General features: G+C 45.3%; 1 protein-coding gene across 1 annotated transcript; it reads right to left on the reverse strand.

Annotated features, from left to right (window-relative positions):
- Positions 1–4,350: 4,350 nt before the first annotated feature.
- On the reverse strand, positions 4,351–14,693 carry Zfp3 (ZFP3 zinc finger protein). The gene is made up of 2 exons (XM_052758158.1): positions 14,084–14,693; positions 4,351–6,072 (listed from the first exon to the last, which is right to left on the reverse strand). Exon 2 carries the CDS (start codon positions 6,062–6,064, stop codon positions 4,550–4,552), a length of 1,515 nt encoding a protein of 504 aa, XP_052614118.1. The 5' UTR covers positions 6,065–6,072; positions 14,084–14,693; the 3' UTR covers positions 4,351–4,549.
- Between the last annotated feature and the right edge of the window lie 849 nt (positions 14,694–15,542).

Genomic DNA, 15,542 nt, shown 5'->3' on the forward strand with positions numbered 1-15,542 from the left:
TTTCTATATAAGCCCTGAGCTAAAGATACTTTTTATTGTGAGGGTTTTGGTTAATTTTTGTTTTGTTTTACTTCATGAGTATAGGTGTTTTGCAGGCATGTATATGCACCATGTGCATGACCGGTGTCCCTGGAGACCAGAAGAGGGTGTTAGTTCCCCTGGAGCCGTTGTTATAGATGGTTGTGAGTCACGCTGTGGGTGCTGAGAATCAAACCCGGTCCTCTGGAAGAGCAGTCACTGCTCTTAACTGCTGAGCATCTCTTCAAGCCCTCGGTCCTGGGTTTTGACTGCTCTTTGTAATTATCATTTCTGGCTGAAATTTTAGGGCTGTTAATGGCAACTGTCTACAACTCAGGTTTTGTAAGTGTTTTAGTGACCCCAGGTCTCAGGCATGTCTCTAACACTCTAAATCAAGAACTCTTTGGGGACTGGAGAGATAGCTCAGCAGTTAAGAGAATTAGCTGCTCTTCCAGAGGATCTGGGTTCAGTTCCCAGCACCCACATGGTGACTGACAACCATATATGACTCCAGTTCCAAGAGATCCGACTCCCTCTTCTGGCCTCTGTGGGCACCACATGTACACACACACACACACACATGGGCACTGCATGTATACACACACACACACACACACACACACACACACACAGAACACATAAAGGACAGAGTGAACAGCATACTCAGCCATGCGCTAACAGCTAGGCACAACGGCGTACTTGAGAAAGCCAAAACAAGGTGGGAATGAAACCGGTACAGAGTCATATTGAGACCATAACAAAATCCAATGAAGTTTAGAATAATACACAAAAGAAAGGCATGTCAAGAAAACTGCAAAGACATACTTTATTTGCTTAAAATGTTAGGAGCGGCTGTCTCAAAAAACCAAAAAAAAAAAAAAAAAATGTTAGGAGCAGGAGAAAAAAATAGACGTTGACATACCTTCAAAAGTTCTGCAGGGTTTCTCTGGGTACTTAAGTGGGGCTTTCAGACTGTGGTCTGAAGTTAATTCATGACTTGTCTTTGGCAGGGTTCTCCTTGCATAGAATTATGAGTGCTAGCCACAGTTAGGGTGGGTGTTGACACCAAGGTAGGTTGAGGAGGAAAGAAAGCAAACAGAAAAAAGTGAGACATCTTCCTGAGACAACCAAGTAGAGGAATCAACGGGTGAGGCCATAAGGAGTACGTCTGATACACCTGAGATGACTCTTTCATCCGCCAGAATTCCTCTCCAGCAGCACACAGACCAAGAGGCCTTCCTCCTCTTCTGAGCATGCTCAGACACAACAAGACTTGCCACTAATGTTCAAGTGAACAGATTAAGTAAAGGGCCTTTTCTTTTGCTAAGCAGTGGTGGGGTTGAGGCAACTGGGGCGTTGAGGATGGAGCCCAGTTGGTGCTTGTCTATCATCATGCACAAAGCCCCGAGTTCAAGCTCCATCACTGAGTAAACTGGGGGGGGGGGGGGGGGTGCACCACAGATGTGGAGGTAGGAGGCTCAGATGTTCAAGGTCATCCTCAGCTACAAATAGAGTTCATGGTCAGTCTGGGCTGAGACAGAGAAAGAACAAAAGAAAGAAGGTGGGGCAGAGGGAAAAGAAAGTAACTATGTGTTAAAGTTGGTGGAAGGATTGGTTATTTGGGAAAACCAAAACCCAAAACAAGAGTAAGGAAAACCCAAACTAAGCCCCGGTAAGGGTCAGGCATGGTGGTGCACACCTTTAATGCCAGCACTTGGGAGGCAAAGGCCAGTGGATCTGAGTTTGAGATCAGCCAGGTCTACCCAGCAAATTCCAGGACAGCCAGGGCAACATAGAGAGACTCTGTCTCAAACAGAACAAAACGAAACCCCCGCACTGCTGGTTTCACCAAGAAGGGTCTTCTGAGAATGAAGTCTAAAAGGAGGTACAGTGTGAGCCTCCACCCTTCCACGGGTCTTCTGAGAATGAAGTCTAAAAGGAGGTACAGTGTGAGCCTCCACCTTTCCATGGCATGTTCATCTTTATGGAAGTCCGTTACTCATGAGTGTGTTTTGTGGGAGATTCCTTTGGGGAGTTTGAAGAGTGCTGATGTCTTTTTTAGATAAGGTTTTCACTTGGCTTTTTAATTTTTTTTTTTTTTTTTTGGTTTTTCCAGACAGGGTTTCTCTGTGTAGCTTTGCGCCTTTCCTGGAACTCACTTGGTAGTCCAGGCTGGCCTCGAACTCACAGAGATCCGCCTGGCTCTGCCTCCGAATTTTTATTGTAATATTCAATCACATTATAAATGAGTTTTATTAGGTGCTGGTTCTATATAAGGACTAGCAAGGGATGAATTTGGAAGTAAAATAAGGGAACACAAAATCCCAAGTTACAGAGGAGGGTAATGTCCTGATGATGGTGTAGACACAGCTAGCTCACTTTGAGCCTGAGCAAATCAACCAAAAGAATGAGACCACACTGCAGTGGTCACCACCATAGAAAAGCACCCAGAGCGCTTCTCCAGCCAGAGTTCGACATCAGAGGAGCTACCTGCAAAGCTGTTTATTTAACTGCTGTTTTCTCAAGCCAAGTGTATAAACCTGAGAACTGCTCTCGGGGTACAGAGCAAGCCTGTTCTACAGAGCTGGGCTGTGATGAGTTAGACTTGCAAAGATATGGTTTAAAATCTTTATATTCAAATCCGTGTAGTGACTGGTAATTTTTAAAAAAGTGTGCAAAGGGCTTAAAATTAGGCAGTAATGAATGAGCCTATCCACAGCTCAGCACAGCAGCTGACAGACCACTGGAGTCTTAGCTCTAGACTTAATATGATCATGGGTAAGTCACCTAACGTTCCCTGCCCCATCCAAACTCATTCATCTTTTAAGTTGGCTCAAGAATACTTGCACTGAGGAAAATTGTGCAACTCTAATTTACTAAAAATCACTCAATTGAACACTTCACACCATGAACTTTGATATGTAAAGTGTAAATAGTAAAGCTGTTTTTGAAAGGTATTACCCACATCACAGAGGTACTGTGGGAAGTAAACGTAAGCTCACAGCATACTGCCCGGCACAGAGTTGATAATAAATACTGATGACGGACAACGCCTCAGGAGTCTGACTCGGAAAGGGGAGTGGACGAGGGCCGTAGCTTAGGGCTGGAGTGTTGGCCTGACATACACAAAGCTTTGGGTTATTAAACTCAAGTATTGAAAAAAATTAGTGATTGTTACATTTTCTTAGAGGCTGGCTTGAGAGATCATTTCATTCAATACCCCTCATTTTGCAGATGAGAAAACTGAAGACCAGGAACTCAAGGGCCTCACTGAAGGGATAGTTCTGATAAGAATCTAGGCCCGCTAGGTTTTCTTTAGTGCAAGTTCTGTTCCTACTACCTGCCTCAAAAAGGGAAACATGAGAAATGGAGGATACAGAAGACATGTAGAGATCTTGAAAAAAGAATTCCATGGCCACCAACAAGCCAAGAAGAGGCTATCACATCTCCATCTATTACCCAGAGACCCAGCTGGGGGGTCATGAGAGTTCAAATGTTGAAAAGGCCAGACCTGGTTAGTCAGGTTATCTCTAGCTCACCACATGGCCAGGTGCCTGGCAGAGAAAGGCCACACAATCCTGTTGGCTACTTCCTGACAGGATGGCAGCGGCAGCAGTAACAGCTGGGACCAAGTGCCTGAGCAGACTCCTGGGAATCAGCTGCACAGGTCAGAGCTGGATAGCTGCTAATGAGCCTCTCCTGGCCATGCTCAGTAGCCTGGCTTCAACTGTCTCTCTCTGGTTCTTCCTTGGGGTTTTCAAGCTTTCACTTACCATCCTGTAAGCTGTTTCCTTTCTATGGAACCCTCTTCAAATAAATAAGGAAGCCTAGCAGGAGCTGTGAAAAGACACAAGCTTCCTGTTTTTTCATTAATGTTGCCATGTTCAAGGGAACTGGATAACCTGGCTGGAAGATTTTTTTTTTTTTTTTTTTTTTTTTTTTGAGACCGGGTTTCTCAGTGTAGTTTTGGTGCCTGTCCTGGAACTCACTCTGTAGACCAGGCTGGCCTGGAACTCACAGAGATCCACCTGGCTCTGCCTCCCAAGTGCTGGAATTAAAGGCGTGTGCCACCACTGCTCGGCAGGAAGATTTTAAGGCTTAGAAAAAGAAAATCAGGTAGTGGGGGCGCTTACTAAAGTATTCCAGGCTGCCCAGTGGACCAGAGACTCGTTCACAATGTTCTAACATCTCAGGAGACAATGAGTCAACTCTGTGGTTCTTAGGAGTGGTGAGCCCTGTCCCTACTTTCACAAAGAGCAACAATTTAGGCTAGACCCAGGTGCAGACCCCTATGGAGAGGGAAAGAAGGAAGGAAAGAAGGACAGAGGAGAATTAAGGCCTGAAACAACTTTTATGATTTAATTCAGAACACTGAAACTTCTCAATAAATAGTTCATAAAACTGCCTCATCACTTTCAGCCAACTACTCAGTGGATGGGCAGGGGAGGTGCTGTCCTCTAGGAACCTGGTCAGATTATGAACACATGAAGAAACCGACTTCAGCCTCTCCACAGTCCCTCCTGGGTGCAGGTCATTCAATACAGTGAACACTCTGATGTCGGAGGAGGTGAGAACTCCGACTGAAGGTCTTCTGGCATTCTTGACACTCGTACGGCTTTTCTCCAGTGTGAATTCTCTGGTGGATGGTAAGCTGGGAGTGCTGGCTGAATGTTTTCTCACACTCACTGCACTCATAAGGTTTCTCTCCAATATGGATCTTCTGGTGCAGCAGCAGCTCAGAGTTATCCCAAAAGGTTCTTGCACACTCATTACACTGATGGGGTTTCTCCCCAGTATGTATTCTCTGGTGGACAATTAGGTGAGAAGTCCGCCTAAAAGCCTTACCACATTCAAAGCATTCATAAGGTTTCTCTCCAGTATGAATCCTCTCATGTCTGAGAAGTTCTGAATTACCCCTGAAGGCCTTCCCACATTCTTTGCATACATAGGGCTTCTCCCCAGTGTGAATTCTAATATGTCTAATAATCTCTGAGTTCTGGCCAAACGTCTTCCCGCACTCACTGCACTCATAGGGTTTGTCCCCTGTGTGAATCCTCTGATGACGGATAAGCTCCGAACTCTGACCAAAGCCTTTCCCACATTCGTTGCACAGATAGGGCTTTTCTCCAGTATGGATTTTCTGGTGTCTGATAAGGCCCGAGCTATGCTTGAAGGCTTTGCCACACTCCGTGCACTCATGGTATCTCTCCTCGGTGTGAATCCGCTGATGCTGAATAAGCTGGGAGCTAACCCTAAAGGTCTTCCCACACTCATTACATTCATAAGGCTTCTCCCCAGTGTGGATTCTCTGGTGCAGAATAAGGGCTGAATTCTGACTGAAGGCTTTACCACATTCTTCACACTTATAAGGTCTTTCTCCTGTATGAATTCTATGATGGTGGATAAGATGTGAGCTCTGAATGAAGGCCTTCCCACACTCGGTACAAGCAAAGGGCTTCTCTCCAGCATGAATTCTCAGGTGTCTTCGAAGGCTGGAGTTAGTTCCAAATGTCTTTCCACATTCTTTGCATTCAAAGGGTTTTTCTCCACTATGAACTCTCATATGCTGGATGAGATGTGAGTTCTGATTAAAAGCTTTTCCACATTCTTTACATGTGTGAGGCTTTTCTCCCACAGAAGTCCTCTGTGTCTTATGAAGCTGGACATTCTCCATGAAGTTCTGGCCAGAAGTAGCAAACACACGAAGCCTTTCTGCTGGAGTACCTCCATGGCATAGCACCACACTTGGGTTGGGACCGTGGCCGCCTCTGCCACTCCCACTATTGCCCTGCTCTTTCTCACCTAAGGGTGACTTCTTGAAGATAATTAACCCTGACGCAAAGTCTCTCTCCTGAGGAGACATCTGCTCTATAAGCTCTTCTGAGGACGCTCTCAAACGCCCCTCTAACATGTCTTCTTCACTTGCTGCTCCAAACTCGTGAGCTTGGTAAACTTCCTGCGACAGTTTTTCTAAAGTTGGCCCATGTGGCTCAGACGGTTCAGAAATGTCTTCCCTGGGAAGCACCTCCTTCTTCTCGGTCCCCATATCACAACCTGAAATGACAGAGGGTAAGCATGTGAAGTTGCTGTGTCCTATCTAAATGACACTACATGGTGGACATGCTAAACAGCTGGTACTGACTTCAAGAAGTGAGGAAAACCGTCCGAGGCAGAATGTTAAAGACTCAAAGAGGAAATGTATGGCAAAGAGATACTGGGAAAAGTTGTACAGTCCAAACAATCGGGGAGAACTCAAAGTTGGTAAAGAAAACATTTAGGGAAATTAATGGCCATATTAATAGAAGAGTACATGGAAAAGGGTAAGAAAAAAGCAAAGTGACAAGTTAACAGAAATAACTTTTGAGTTTAAGATGAAACAGCCACACAAGACGGTATATTCTTAGTCTAGTTCTGCATTACCCAACAGCCCTACAGAGCAGGCCACAGTATAGACGGGTTACCTATTCAACGGGTGCTGTGGATATCGCCCTGTATAAACAAACACTGATTGGCCGGTAGCCAGACAGGAAGTATAGGCGGGACTAACAGAGAGGAGAATTGAGGGAACAGGAAGGCAGAGAGGGAGACTGCCTGGAGCCGCCGCCAGGACAAGCAAGATGTAAGGTACCAGTAAGCCACGAGCCACGTGCCAAAGTACAGATTAATAGAAATGGGCTAAATATAAGAGTAAGAGCTAAGCCGGGCGGTGGTGGCGCACGCCTTTAATCCCAGCACTCGGGAGGCAGAGCCAGGCGGATCTCTGTGAGTTCGAGGCCAGCCTGGTCTCCAAAGCGAGTTCCAGGAAAGGCGCAAAGCTACACAGAGAAACCCTGTCTCGAAAAACCAAAAAAAAAAAAAAAAAAAAGAGTAAGAGCTAGACAATGATAGGCCTGAGCTAATGGCCAAGCAGTTTAAATAATGAAAGTGTCTGTGTGTTTATTTTAAAAGTGGGCTCCGGGACTGGCGGGACTTGGTGGGACCCGGAGAGAAAAGCTCTCCAGCTACGAACGGGTTCACATGACTTAGCTATAATCAGCATAAGACTAACTCTTAGCCCTTTATATTTGGATAAAGAGGTCCATCTTTAATTTCCCCCGAATGATGAATGAATTGTATCAATAACGTTTACTGAATAATTATTTTTCCTACAAATTTAAAATGCCATATGGATCCCATTCAGTTCTACTGATCTATTTTTTTCTCCAGCATCAAACTGATCAACCTACTGAAGCTAGGTTAAAAGAGACAGACATGGTAGAAGGTACATGTAACCAGCACTCTGGAGACTAAGACAGAAGAACCATGAGCTGGAAGCCAGCAGCGGCTATGCTATGAGATAATAACTAAAAAGATACTTTAAATGTTGTTGAACTTACTTTTCAGAAGTCTTCTTTTTCTGATATTTATTGAAAATCCACAAATATTTTTCCAAGTAAATTTTAGTGTAAGTTCATAAAATATTCAAACTTATCCTAATATTGGTTTTATATTCATCTTGCTTCTGTCTTTTCATTTACTCAGTTGTTCTTCTGTTTTCTAACTGGCTCTTTTTAAATATGGGGCAATACTGCAGATCTCTATGTACTAATTTTATAATCAGCCCCTTTGCAGACTTTTCTTAACACTGAATAAATTTTTGGGGATTTTGGCGGGGAGCAGTTTGAGACAGGGTCTCACTATGTAGCTCTGGCTATCCTGGAACTCACTAAGTAGACCAAGTTAGACTCAAACTCAAAGAGATCCTCCTGCCTCTGCCTCCTGAGTGCTCAGATTAAAGGCGTGTGCCACCACCACCCGGTTCAACACTGAATAAATCCTAAAGCATACTTTTAAAAAAACTTTTAAAAGCAATGACAAAAACTTTTAGTTGCCTGCCAGTTATCTTCTTTCCCCCACTTCACAACAGAATAATTGTGTGCGTGTGTGTGTGTGTGTGTGTGTGTGTGTGTGTGTGTGTGTTCCTCAGCTCTCTTTACATATTTAGTCACTGGACAAACTCTGGCCAATGACACTGTGATGTGCAAGGGAAAGCACAGAATGACTGGGAAACTGCTACTCCTGGGGCGTGATGTGATACCTGGAGCATCACCTTCCATTATGAACACACCAGCATACTCTAAGACTGGGAATCGGAGCTGGAAAGAGCTAGGGGCCCTGATCACTCTGTCATACCATGCCCAGAATACCTGCCTCTGGACTTCTTATATGCAATACAGAAAAAGTTAATGCTTTGGCTAAGGCATTAAGATTATTAAAAAAAAAAAAAAACTTATTATTGCCAGGCATAGTGGCACATGTCTCTAATCCCATCAGTCAAGAGGCAGGGGCTCTGAGGCCAGCCTAGTCTACATAGTGAGTTCCAGGATAGGACTATATAGAGAGACCCTGCTTCAAAAAATAAATTAGCCGGGCGGTGGTGGCGCACGCCTTTAATCCCAGCACTCAGGAGGCAGAGCCAGGTGGATCTCTGTGAGTTCGAGTCCAGCCTGGGCTACCAAGTGAGTTCCAGGAAAAAGCGCAAAGCTACACAGAGAAACCCTGTCTCGAAAAACCAAATAATAATAATAATAATAATAATAATAATAATAATAAAATAAATAAATTATATTCAGCCATAGTGATGCACATCTGTAATCCTAGTACTCTAAGGCAGAAGTAGGAAAATCCTGAGTTTGAGCCCAGACTGGACACTGTGAGACTCTGTCTCAAATAAAAAATTTTAAAAAATGTTTTAAAGTATATATACGTTATTATATGCAGTCCAGCCTATTTCTAACTAATACACTGTCCCTGCCACAGAAGTGAGTTCCAGATGACAAGAAAGTCAGTTGGCAAACAATGTAGAGATAATCCTAAAGCGGCTCTTTCACTAGGTTAGAGTACTTGGGCCCTTCAGCCAACCTGAGGATCAGTCAAAATATACACTATAGAAGGATAATCTCACGGGGCAATGAACAGGTATGGAACTTCATCCTTTAAAGAAGTGGGATGCTCTGAAGCCAAGGAGCGGCACAGTCTCTCTTCAAAGCAGAATGTCAGGCAGATGCACAGTAGTGGACGTTCAGTAGCTGAACTGAAAACAGTAGACATGATGGTTAAGAGGCTAGTCATCCAGACTCAAAGTGAGATCAGGGCAATAGTGGCAGCGGGAATGGAGAACAAAGGATTGGAGTAACACTTAGTGAGTGATAATGAAGTGTAAAAAGAGCTGAGCTGAAGAGATGGCTCTGTGGTTAAGAACACTGGCTGCTGCTCTTGCAAAGCACCCAGATCCAGTCCCAGCACCACAGGACAGTTCACAACCATCTACAACTCTGGTTCTACAGTATCTGATACCCTCTACTGCTCTCCTTGGGCACCAGGCATGCACATGATATACATATATGCATACAAGCAAACACTCATACTTGTAAAAAACAATTAAAAAAAAGAAGAGTTAAGAATCAAAGATGGTATCAGATCACACTTAATTTCAATGATGATAATTAGATAGATAATGATGCCCAAGATTTGGAATACTAAAGGGATAGCTAGTTTAAGCAGGAAGGTGGTGAATGAACTCTGTTTTGGATAAGATGGGTTTTGAGATATCCATATTGAGACAGTTTTCATACTGGTCTAGAAGCTTAAAATAGTCAATACTATTTGAGAGATTTGGGGGAACTCAGTATGAGTACAGTATGAGAACTATCAGAGACTGAAGACCGAAATCTAGAATCCAGAATTAACGGTAAGGAGAACCACTGTCGTACTAATTATACTTCCTCCAACCTCTTCAAGGTCTTTGTCTTTCTTCACCCTGCTCTCTGGCCAGGAACACTAACTTGTATGGCACACAACGGGTACTCTGGCTTCCAGATGCTTCTACCAATGAGGAGATCCAAGAGAAGCCTGGAGAAAGGATGGCCAGAGTATTTATTCTCCTGGTTCCTTCCAGTGATACTGCCTTGAGCTATTGGTATACCTCAATTAAAACTCTTTTTTTTTTTTTTTAAGATTTATTATGTATACAGTGTTCTGTCTGCATGTCTGCCTGCACACCAGAAGAGGGCAGCAGATCTCATTGCGGATGGTTGTGAACCACCATGTGGTTGCTGGGAATTGAACTCAGGACCTCTGGAAGAGCAACCAGTGCTCTTAACCTCTGAGCCATCTCTCCAGCCCTAAAACTCCTCTTAAGTAATCTATTCTACCCAATTCTTCAACACTTTGCTAAGCCCTCTCAATTAACCTCTTGGCTACTAAACCTTCCTGAAACTAACCTGAGTAGGTTATATGTTTCTTATTCATCTTCTGAGAATAAAGGGGTAGGTGAAGAAGAGAAATCTGCCACAGGAAGAAAAAATGGTTAGCGAAGAGCCACAATAATAGTGTCATAGAAGTCACCAAGGCAGTGCAGAGGGAACTGAAAAGCATCTAATGTCACCAGGTATGGTGGCATATGCCAGGAATCCCAGTTACTCTGAAAGCTGAGTTAGTAAGATTTTGAATTGGAGGTCAGCCAGGGCAACTTAACAAGATCCACTACCCTCTTGTTTAAAAAAAAAAAAAGGTCTGGGAACATAGTCCAGTGTCAGCATTTACCCAGCACATACAAGGCCCCAGTGGGTGTCAATTCTCAACCTCAAGACGAAATTCAACAACATTTAAGCAGATGGGAGAGCCAGTAGTTTAAAAAACTAGATAGAAACTGTCTACTGGGACGATAAAGGAGCCACAGATGAAACTGAAACATAGTGACAGTGACTGAGAAGGGAATCTGAGCAAATTCACTTACAAAACAAGGGTGTTTCAAGGTCACGGGTCTTCTCTGGTGACAGAGATGTGAATATGTTCATATCAGAGGGGGCGGTACTAGTGGAAAGAGGGCTTAAAGCGTAAGAAAACTCGAGAATAGTGAAGAATAAAAGCCCGAGAAATGGGAGAGACTGGATGATGAGTCAGATGATGAAGGAAGTGATTTTGCAGACGACCTTTGTACTAACCTCTTCTCTATCTAGCCTCCTGTCAGCAGCAGGACCCTGGTGACCACCACCAGCCTACCCTGGGGAGACAACCACTAGGAAAACTTGATCTCAACCCTTAAGCCTTGGGAGCTCTTTGTCAGCTCACTCTGAGGGAGCCAGATGCCCCCAGCATCTTCTTATTTTTCCATGGAGCAAGGAAAGATGCCAAAGCTAGATTTCTCCCTTTTTGTTGAAATCTTTCAAAATGAAAGCCATCATCTGTATAACTGTAAGGATACATTATGGAGTTGTGGCTATCTTTTTTTGAGACACAGTCTCACTATGTAACTCTGGCTGGCCTAGAACTCATTATGTAGATTAAGTTGGCTTCAAATTTACAGAGATCTGTCTGTCTGTGCCTCCCAAGCATTAGGGTTAAAGGCATGGGTCACCATGCCTAACTGTTAGCTATCATCTCCATCCATGGCATCCAAGTTCAAGGCCAGCCTGGTCTACAGAGCGAGATCCAGGACAGGCATCAAAACTACACAGAGAAACCCCATCTCAAAAAACAAAAAACAAACAAATAAAAAAAAAAAGGACAAGACAGAAGGATCATGAATTTGAGGCCAGTTTGGGTTACACAGTGAGATGCTGTGTTTAAAAAAAAAAAGAATTATTTATTTCTACAAGTAAATGTCTTTCTAATACCCAGCCAAGAACAGGTTTCAGGAGCTGGTATTTCAGTGTCTATGTATTTCCCAACCCCCTCCGGCCTTCCTTTTCAAATTTTCATGTCTCCTATAGTTACTTATTTAGGTTTTGATGGTGTTTTTCCCCCACTCAAAGTTCTAAAGATTAAACCAAAGACTCTACCACTAAGCTCTACCTCCAGCCCTTCTGGGTGTTTCGTTTGTTTTTTGAGACAGGGTCTCAGGATGTAGTCCCAGCTGGCCTAGAACTTGATATGTAAGCCAGGCTGGTGTGGAACTCATAAAGATCACCTGCCTCTGCCTTTCAAGTACTGGGATTAAATGCATGTGTCATCATGCCAGTCTCCTTTTTAGATTTTATTTTGAGACAGGCTCCCACTAAGTTCCCGAAGCTGGCCTCTAACTCATGATGCTGCTGCTTCAGCCTTTAGAGTACCTAGGATTACACACATGCAGTAAGCATCATGTCCAACTTATCATCTTCTAGTTGTTTTTGCTTGTTTAAACAATGTCAGCACTGTCTTTGCAATGCACTCTGGAAGAAGTCTCAGAAAACCTCATTCACCAAGTTCTGACACACATACCTTCATGAACTGTGACTAATACAACTTAAAACCACCACATATTTTTAAGCCAGGGTGACCTCCTCTGGCAAAAGGACAAGCTCCTCCAGGAAGTCTGCGCGAACACCTGCAGCCCCTGCTCCTCACCAGTCTTCCACCCATCCCTTCCTCACCTCTTTCAACTAGTTTCCATGTCGCTTCCTGTTTGTTGCTCCTCTCAAGGCCTCCTACAGCTCACAATGCCCTCACGAACAAACCTGCTTCCTTTTCCCACATCTACCTCACATTCTCCAAAAACAACTGGCAGCTGCAGATGTGCTCAGCGTCCTGCAGTCCAAACATTGTCCATTCTTTAAAGTTTCTCTGCCTTTGAAGACAAATTACTCTCAATTCCTGGGTTACTACTGCCACCTGTGCACTTAGCAAACATCTCCAAGATGCCGCTGAAGTAATGCACCGTCCCCTCCATTTGCTTTCTGATCTGCAGGCCCTAACGAACGTTACTTCTTCATGTAGCCATCATGTATCATTCCTCTGCCTTCCTCTAGCACAGTGGTTCGAAACTTTGCTAATATAATCCCTCATGTTGTGGTGACCCCCCCCAACCATAAAATTATTTTCGTTGCTATTTCATAACTGTAATTTTGCTGTTATGAATCATAATGTAAATATGTGTTTCCCGGTGGCATTAGACAACCCCTGTGAGAGGGTTGTTCGACCCCCAAAATGTAGTGACTTGGCCCATAAGTTGAGAACTGGTGCTCTAAATCATGAGCAAGAATGATGTTACTCATCTTGTTAATGTCAGTGCTTAGCACATTTCTGATACCTGGTAAGTATTAAGTTTTGTGTGCCATCTGGGCAACAAAGCTGCAGTTGTCTTGAGGGTTAACCAGATAGTCCGGTCATTTTTCTACCTAAAGAGACCAGAGCAGTGTCCGACATATAACTTATTATATGTATATAACAATTACTTATAAAAAGAAGTTCTTTGCCTGGCATGGTGGCGCACCCCTTTAATCCCAGCGCTTGGGAAACAGAGGCAGGTGGATCTCTGAGACTTTGGTGTCAACCTGGTCTACAGAGTGAGTTTCAGACTAGCCAGAGCTAGGCGGTGAGACCCTATTTCAAAAAAAATTAAACTTTAAAAAAAAAAAAATTCTTCCTCCCAAGACACTATTATCTCCCTCTTCGGGTACCCAGGATCAAGGGAACTGCTGATTCTGTGCTCAATTCGGTCTCCCTTATTATTATTACTTTTAATTAGATGTAGATGTGTGTTTCTGCATATAGTCACGTACACATGCAGGTGCCTGAGGGAACCAAACCCCCAGAGCTGGAGTTACAGATAATATGAAGTGCCTGAGTGAGTTCTGGGAACCAAACCAAGGTCGTCTGGAAGAGCAGCAAGTGTTCTTAACCGCTGAGCTATCTTCTTTCTTTAACTAATCTTCATAAACCAATACTGTGTCTGCCAGGACTGTCACAACATTCCACTGGGGCCTTGATTTGTGCTCACCATTCGTTCTAGCAGTATACTTAGGGAATGGAATACTAACGAAGGGGGGGGGGGGGGGATAGGCATAGGTTCTAACCCACGTTGGACCCTGCTTCTCTGGCTTCCCTGGCTGACAAGGCCTGCAAGCAGAATTGGGGACGGTCCCTGACATTGCCCAGGCTCCACCCTCTCCATGTGCAAGTGAGTGAGGGCCCCTGGTGCCATAAAATCCAAGGTCACACAGCAAACCAGAGTCAGGGGCGGGCCTACTCTCAGGACTCCGGCTCGAGGCCAGCAGCCCCGCGCCCTCCTCCCCCGGGCATGACGGAACCAGAGAGGCCTCACCGCTGGCAGATGCCGCCCACGCTCACTCCGCCGGCCCGGGGCGCTGCACCGCGGCGCGCACAGAACCGCAGCTGTTGTCTGGTGTCATGGGCGACGGACGCCGGCCACTTCCGGTACTAGGCGGCTCTGCGGCCAATCGGCGCGGGCCGCACTCGCGGGAGGAACAGGTGGCCAGCGGGCCCACGCCCCCTTGCCCGTTCCGGCTTTCCTGTCGGCTGCTCTCGCCCTAATTCACCCCAGCTCCACGCGGCTGGCAAGGGCCGCTCCGCTCCCTGGAATGTCCCAGTGCACCTCGCGATACCCACTGTGCCCTAGACCACTGACGCGCGGGGTCCTCCGGGTTTCCTAGAACGGCTCCGAGGATGCACTTCCGCCCCGCAGCAGCCGCTCTGCGCGCCCCTGGCGTTTCCGTGGGCTGGAAAACTCGTTAACTCCCGCTTCACTTCGCGTGGGGACGTGGCGAGCGCCCCGTGTCTGTGCCATTTCACCTCTCTCTTGTCAAGAGTCTGTCAACCCCGGCCCTTAGATTTAGGGTACGCTTGTCATCTAGGAGCGAGGGGGAGGAAAAGCTCCAGGGAATGGTGCTTTGACAAACATCTTCAGGTTGAGTGCGATTTCCCTAGCTGTCCAGGCAATGGGAATTGTATTATTTGCCAGCCTTCCTCTCTCTTGAATAAATTTGGTCTCCTTTTGCCTCAGAACATGTGTGAATCCTCCTGCCTCAGCCTTCCAAGTGCTGGAATGAGCAATCATGCCCAGTGAAATAGACCTTTGTCTCTGTGTGTGGTTTTTGAGGCAGCGCCCTATTCTGTAGCTCAGACTGGCCTTCGACTATGTATTAACAGTTCAGGCTGGCCTCGAATGTGAGGCAGTCCCCCTGCCTCAGCCTCCCTGGTGCAGAGATTCGAGGCCTAAGACAATACACCCAACTCTAAAATCAGCATTTTAACGGAATCAGCCAAAATCGTAGGTAGTTGCAAATAATAGGGCAGCCAGTCAGATACTGGTGTGAATGGCTAACGAGGAACTCTGGACCCTAGTACATTATCCCATTGCTGAACTCAAGGTGATATTTTCCTTTCTGTTGGGCTGTGTACTGGATATATATCACAATAGTCCTCTCTGTTGCACAGGGTTGTAGTTAGGCAAATACAGAAGCCTGCCGCCCACCCCACCCCCATCTTTGGGGCACACTGGTGGCCCTGGGTTTGCCTAATCATATATTCCATTTCTTCTGACTAGTCCAGGAGTGAGCATCAGATTTAAACGGGGCCAACCAGTCCTTCCCTTACAGTTGCTGTCTGGGAAGGGTGGTGCAGTTTGGGACAACATTTGTCAGGACACAGACCTTTTCTGAAGTAAAAGTCTTTGAAATAAGACCTGAACAAGAAGCTTTCAGTTACAGAGAAAAGGCAGAGGAGGCTGGGGGCATGACTCAGAGGTGGAGCACCTGCCGAAA

Source organism: Peromyscus californicus, unplaced genomic scaffold, assembly GCF_007827085.1.
Source record: "Peromyscus californicus insignis strain IS unplaced genomic scaffold, ASM782708v3 Scaffold_3__1_contigs__length_106647218, whole genome shotgun sequence".
NCBI classification, from domain to species: Eukaryota; Metazoa; Chordata; class Mammalia; order Rodentia; family Cricetidae; genus Peromyscus; species Peromyscus californicus.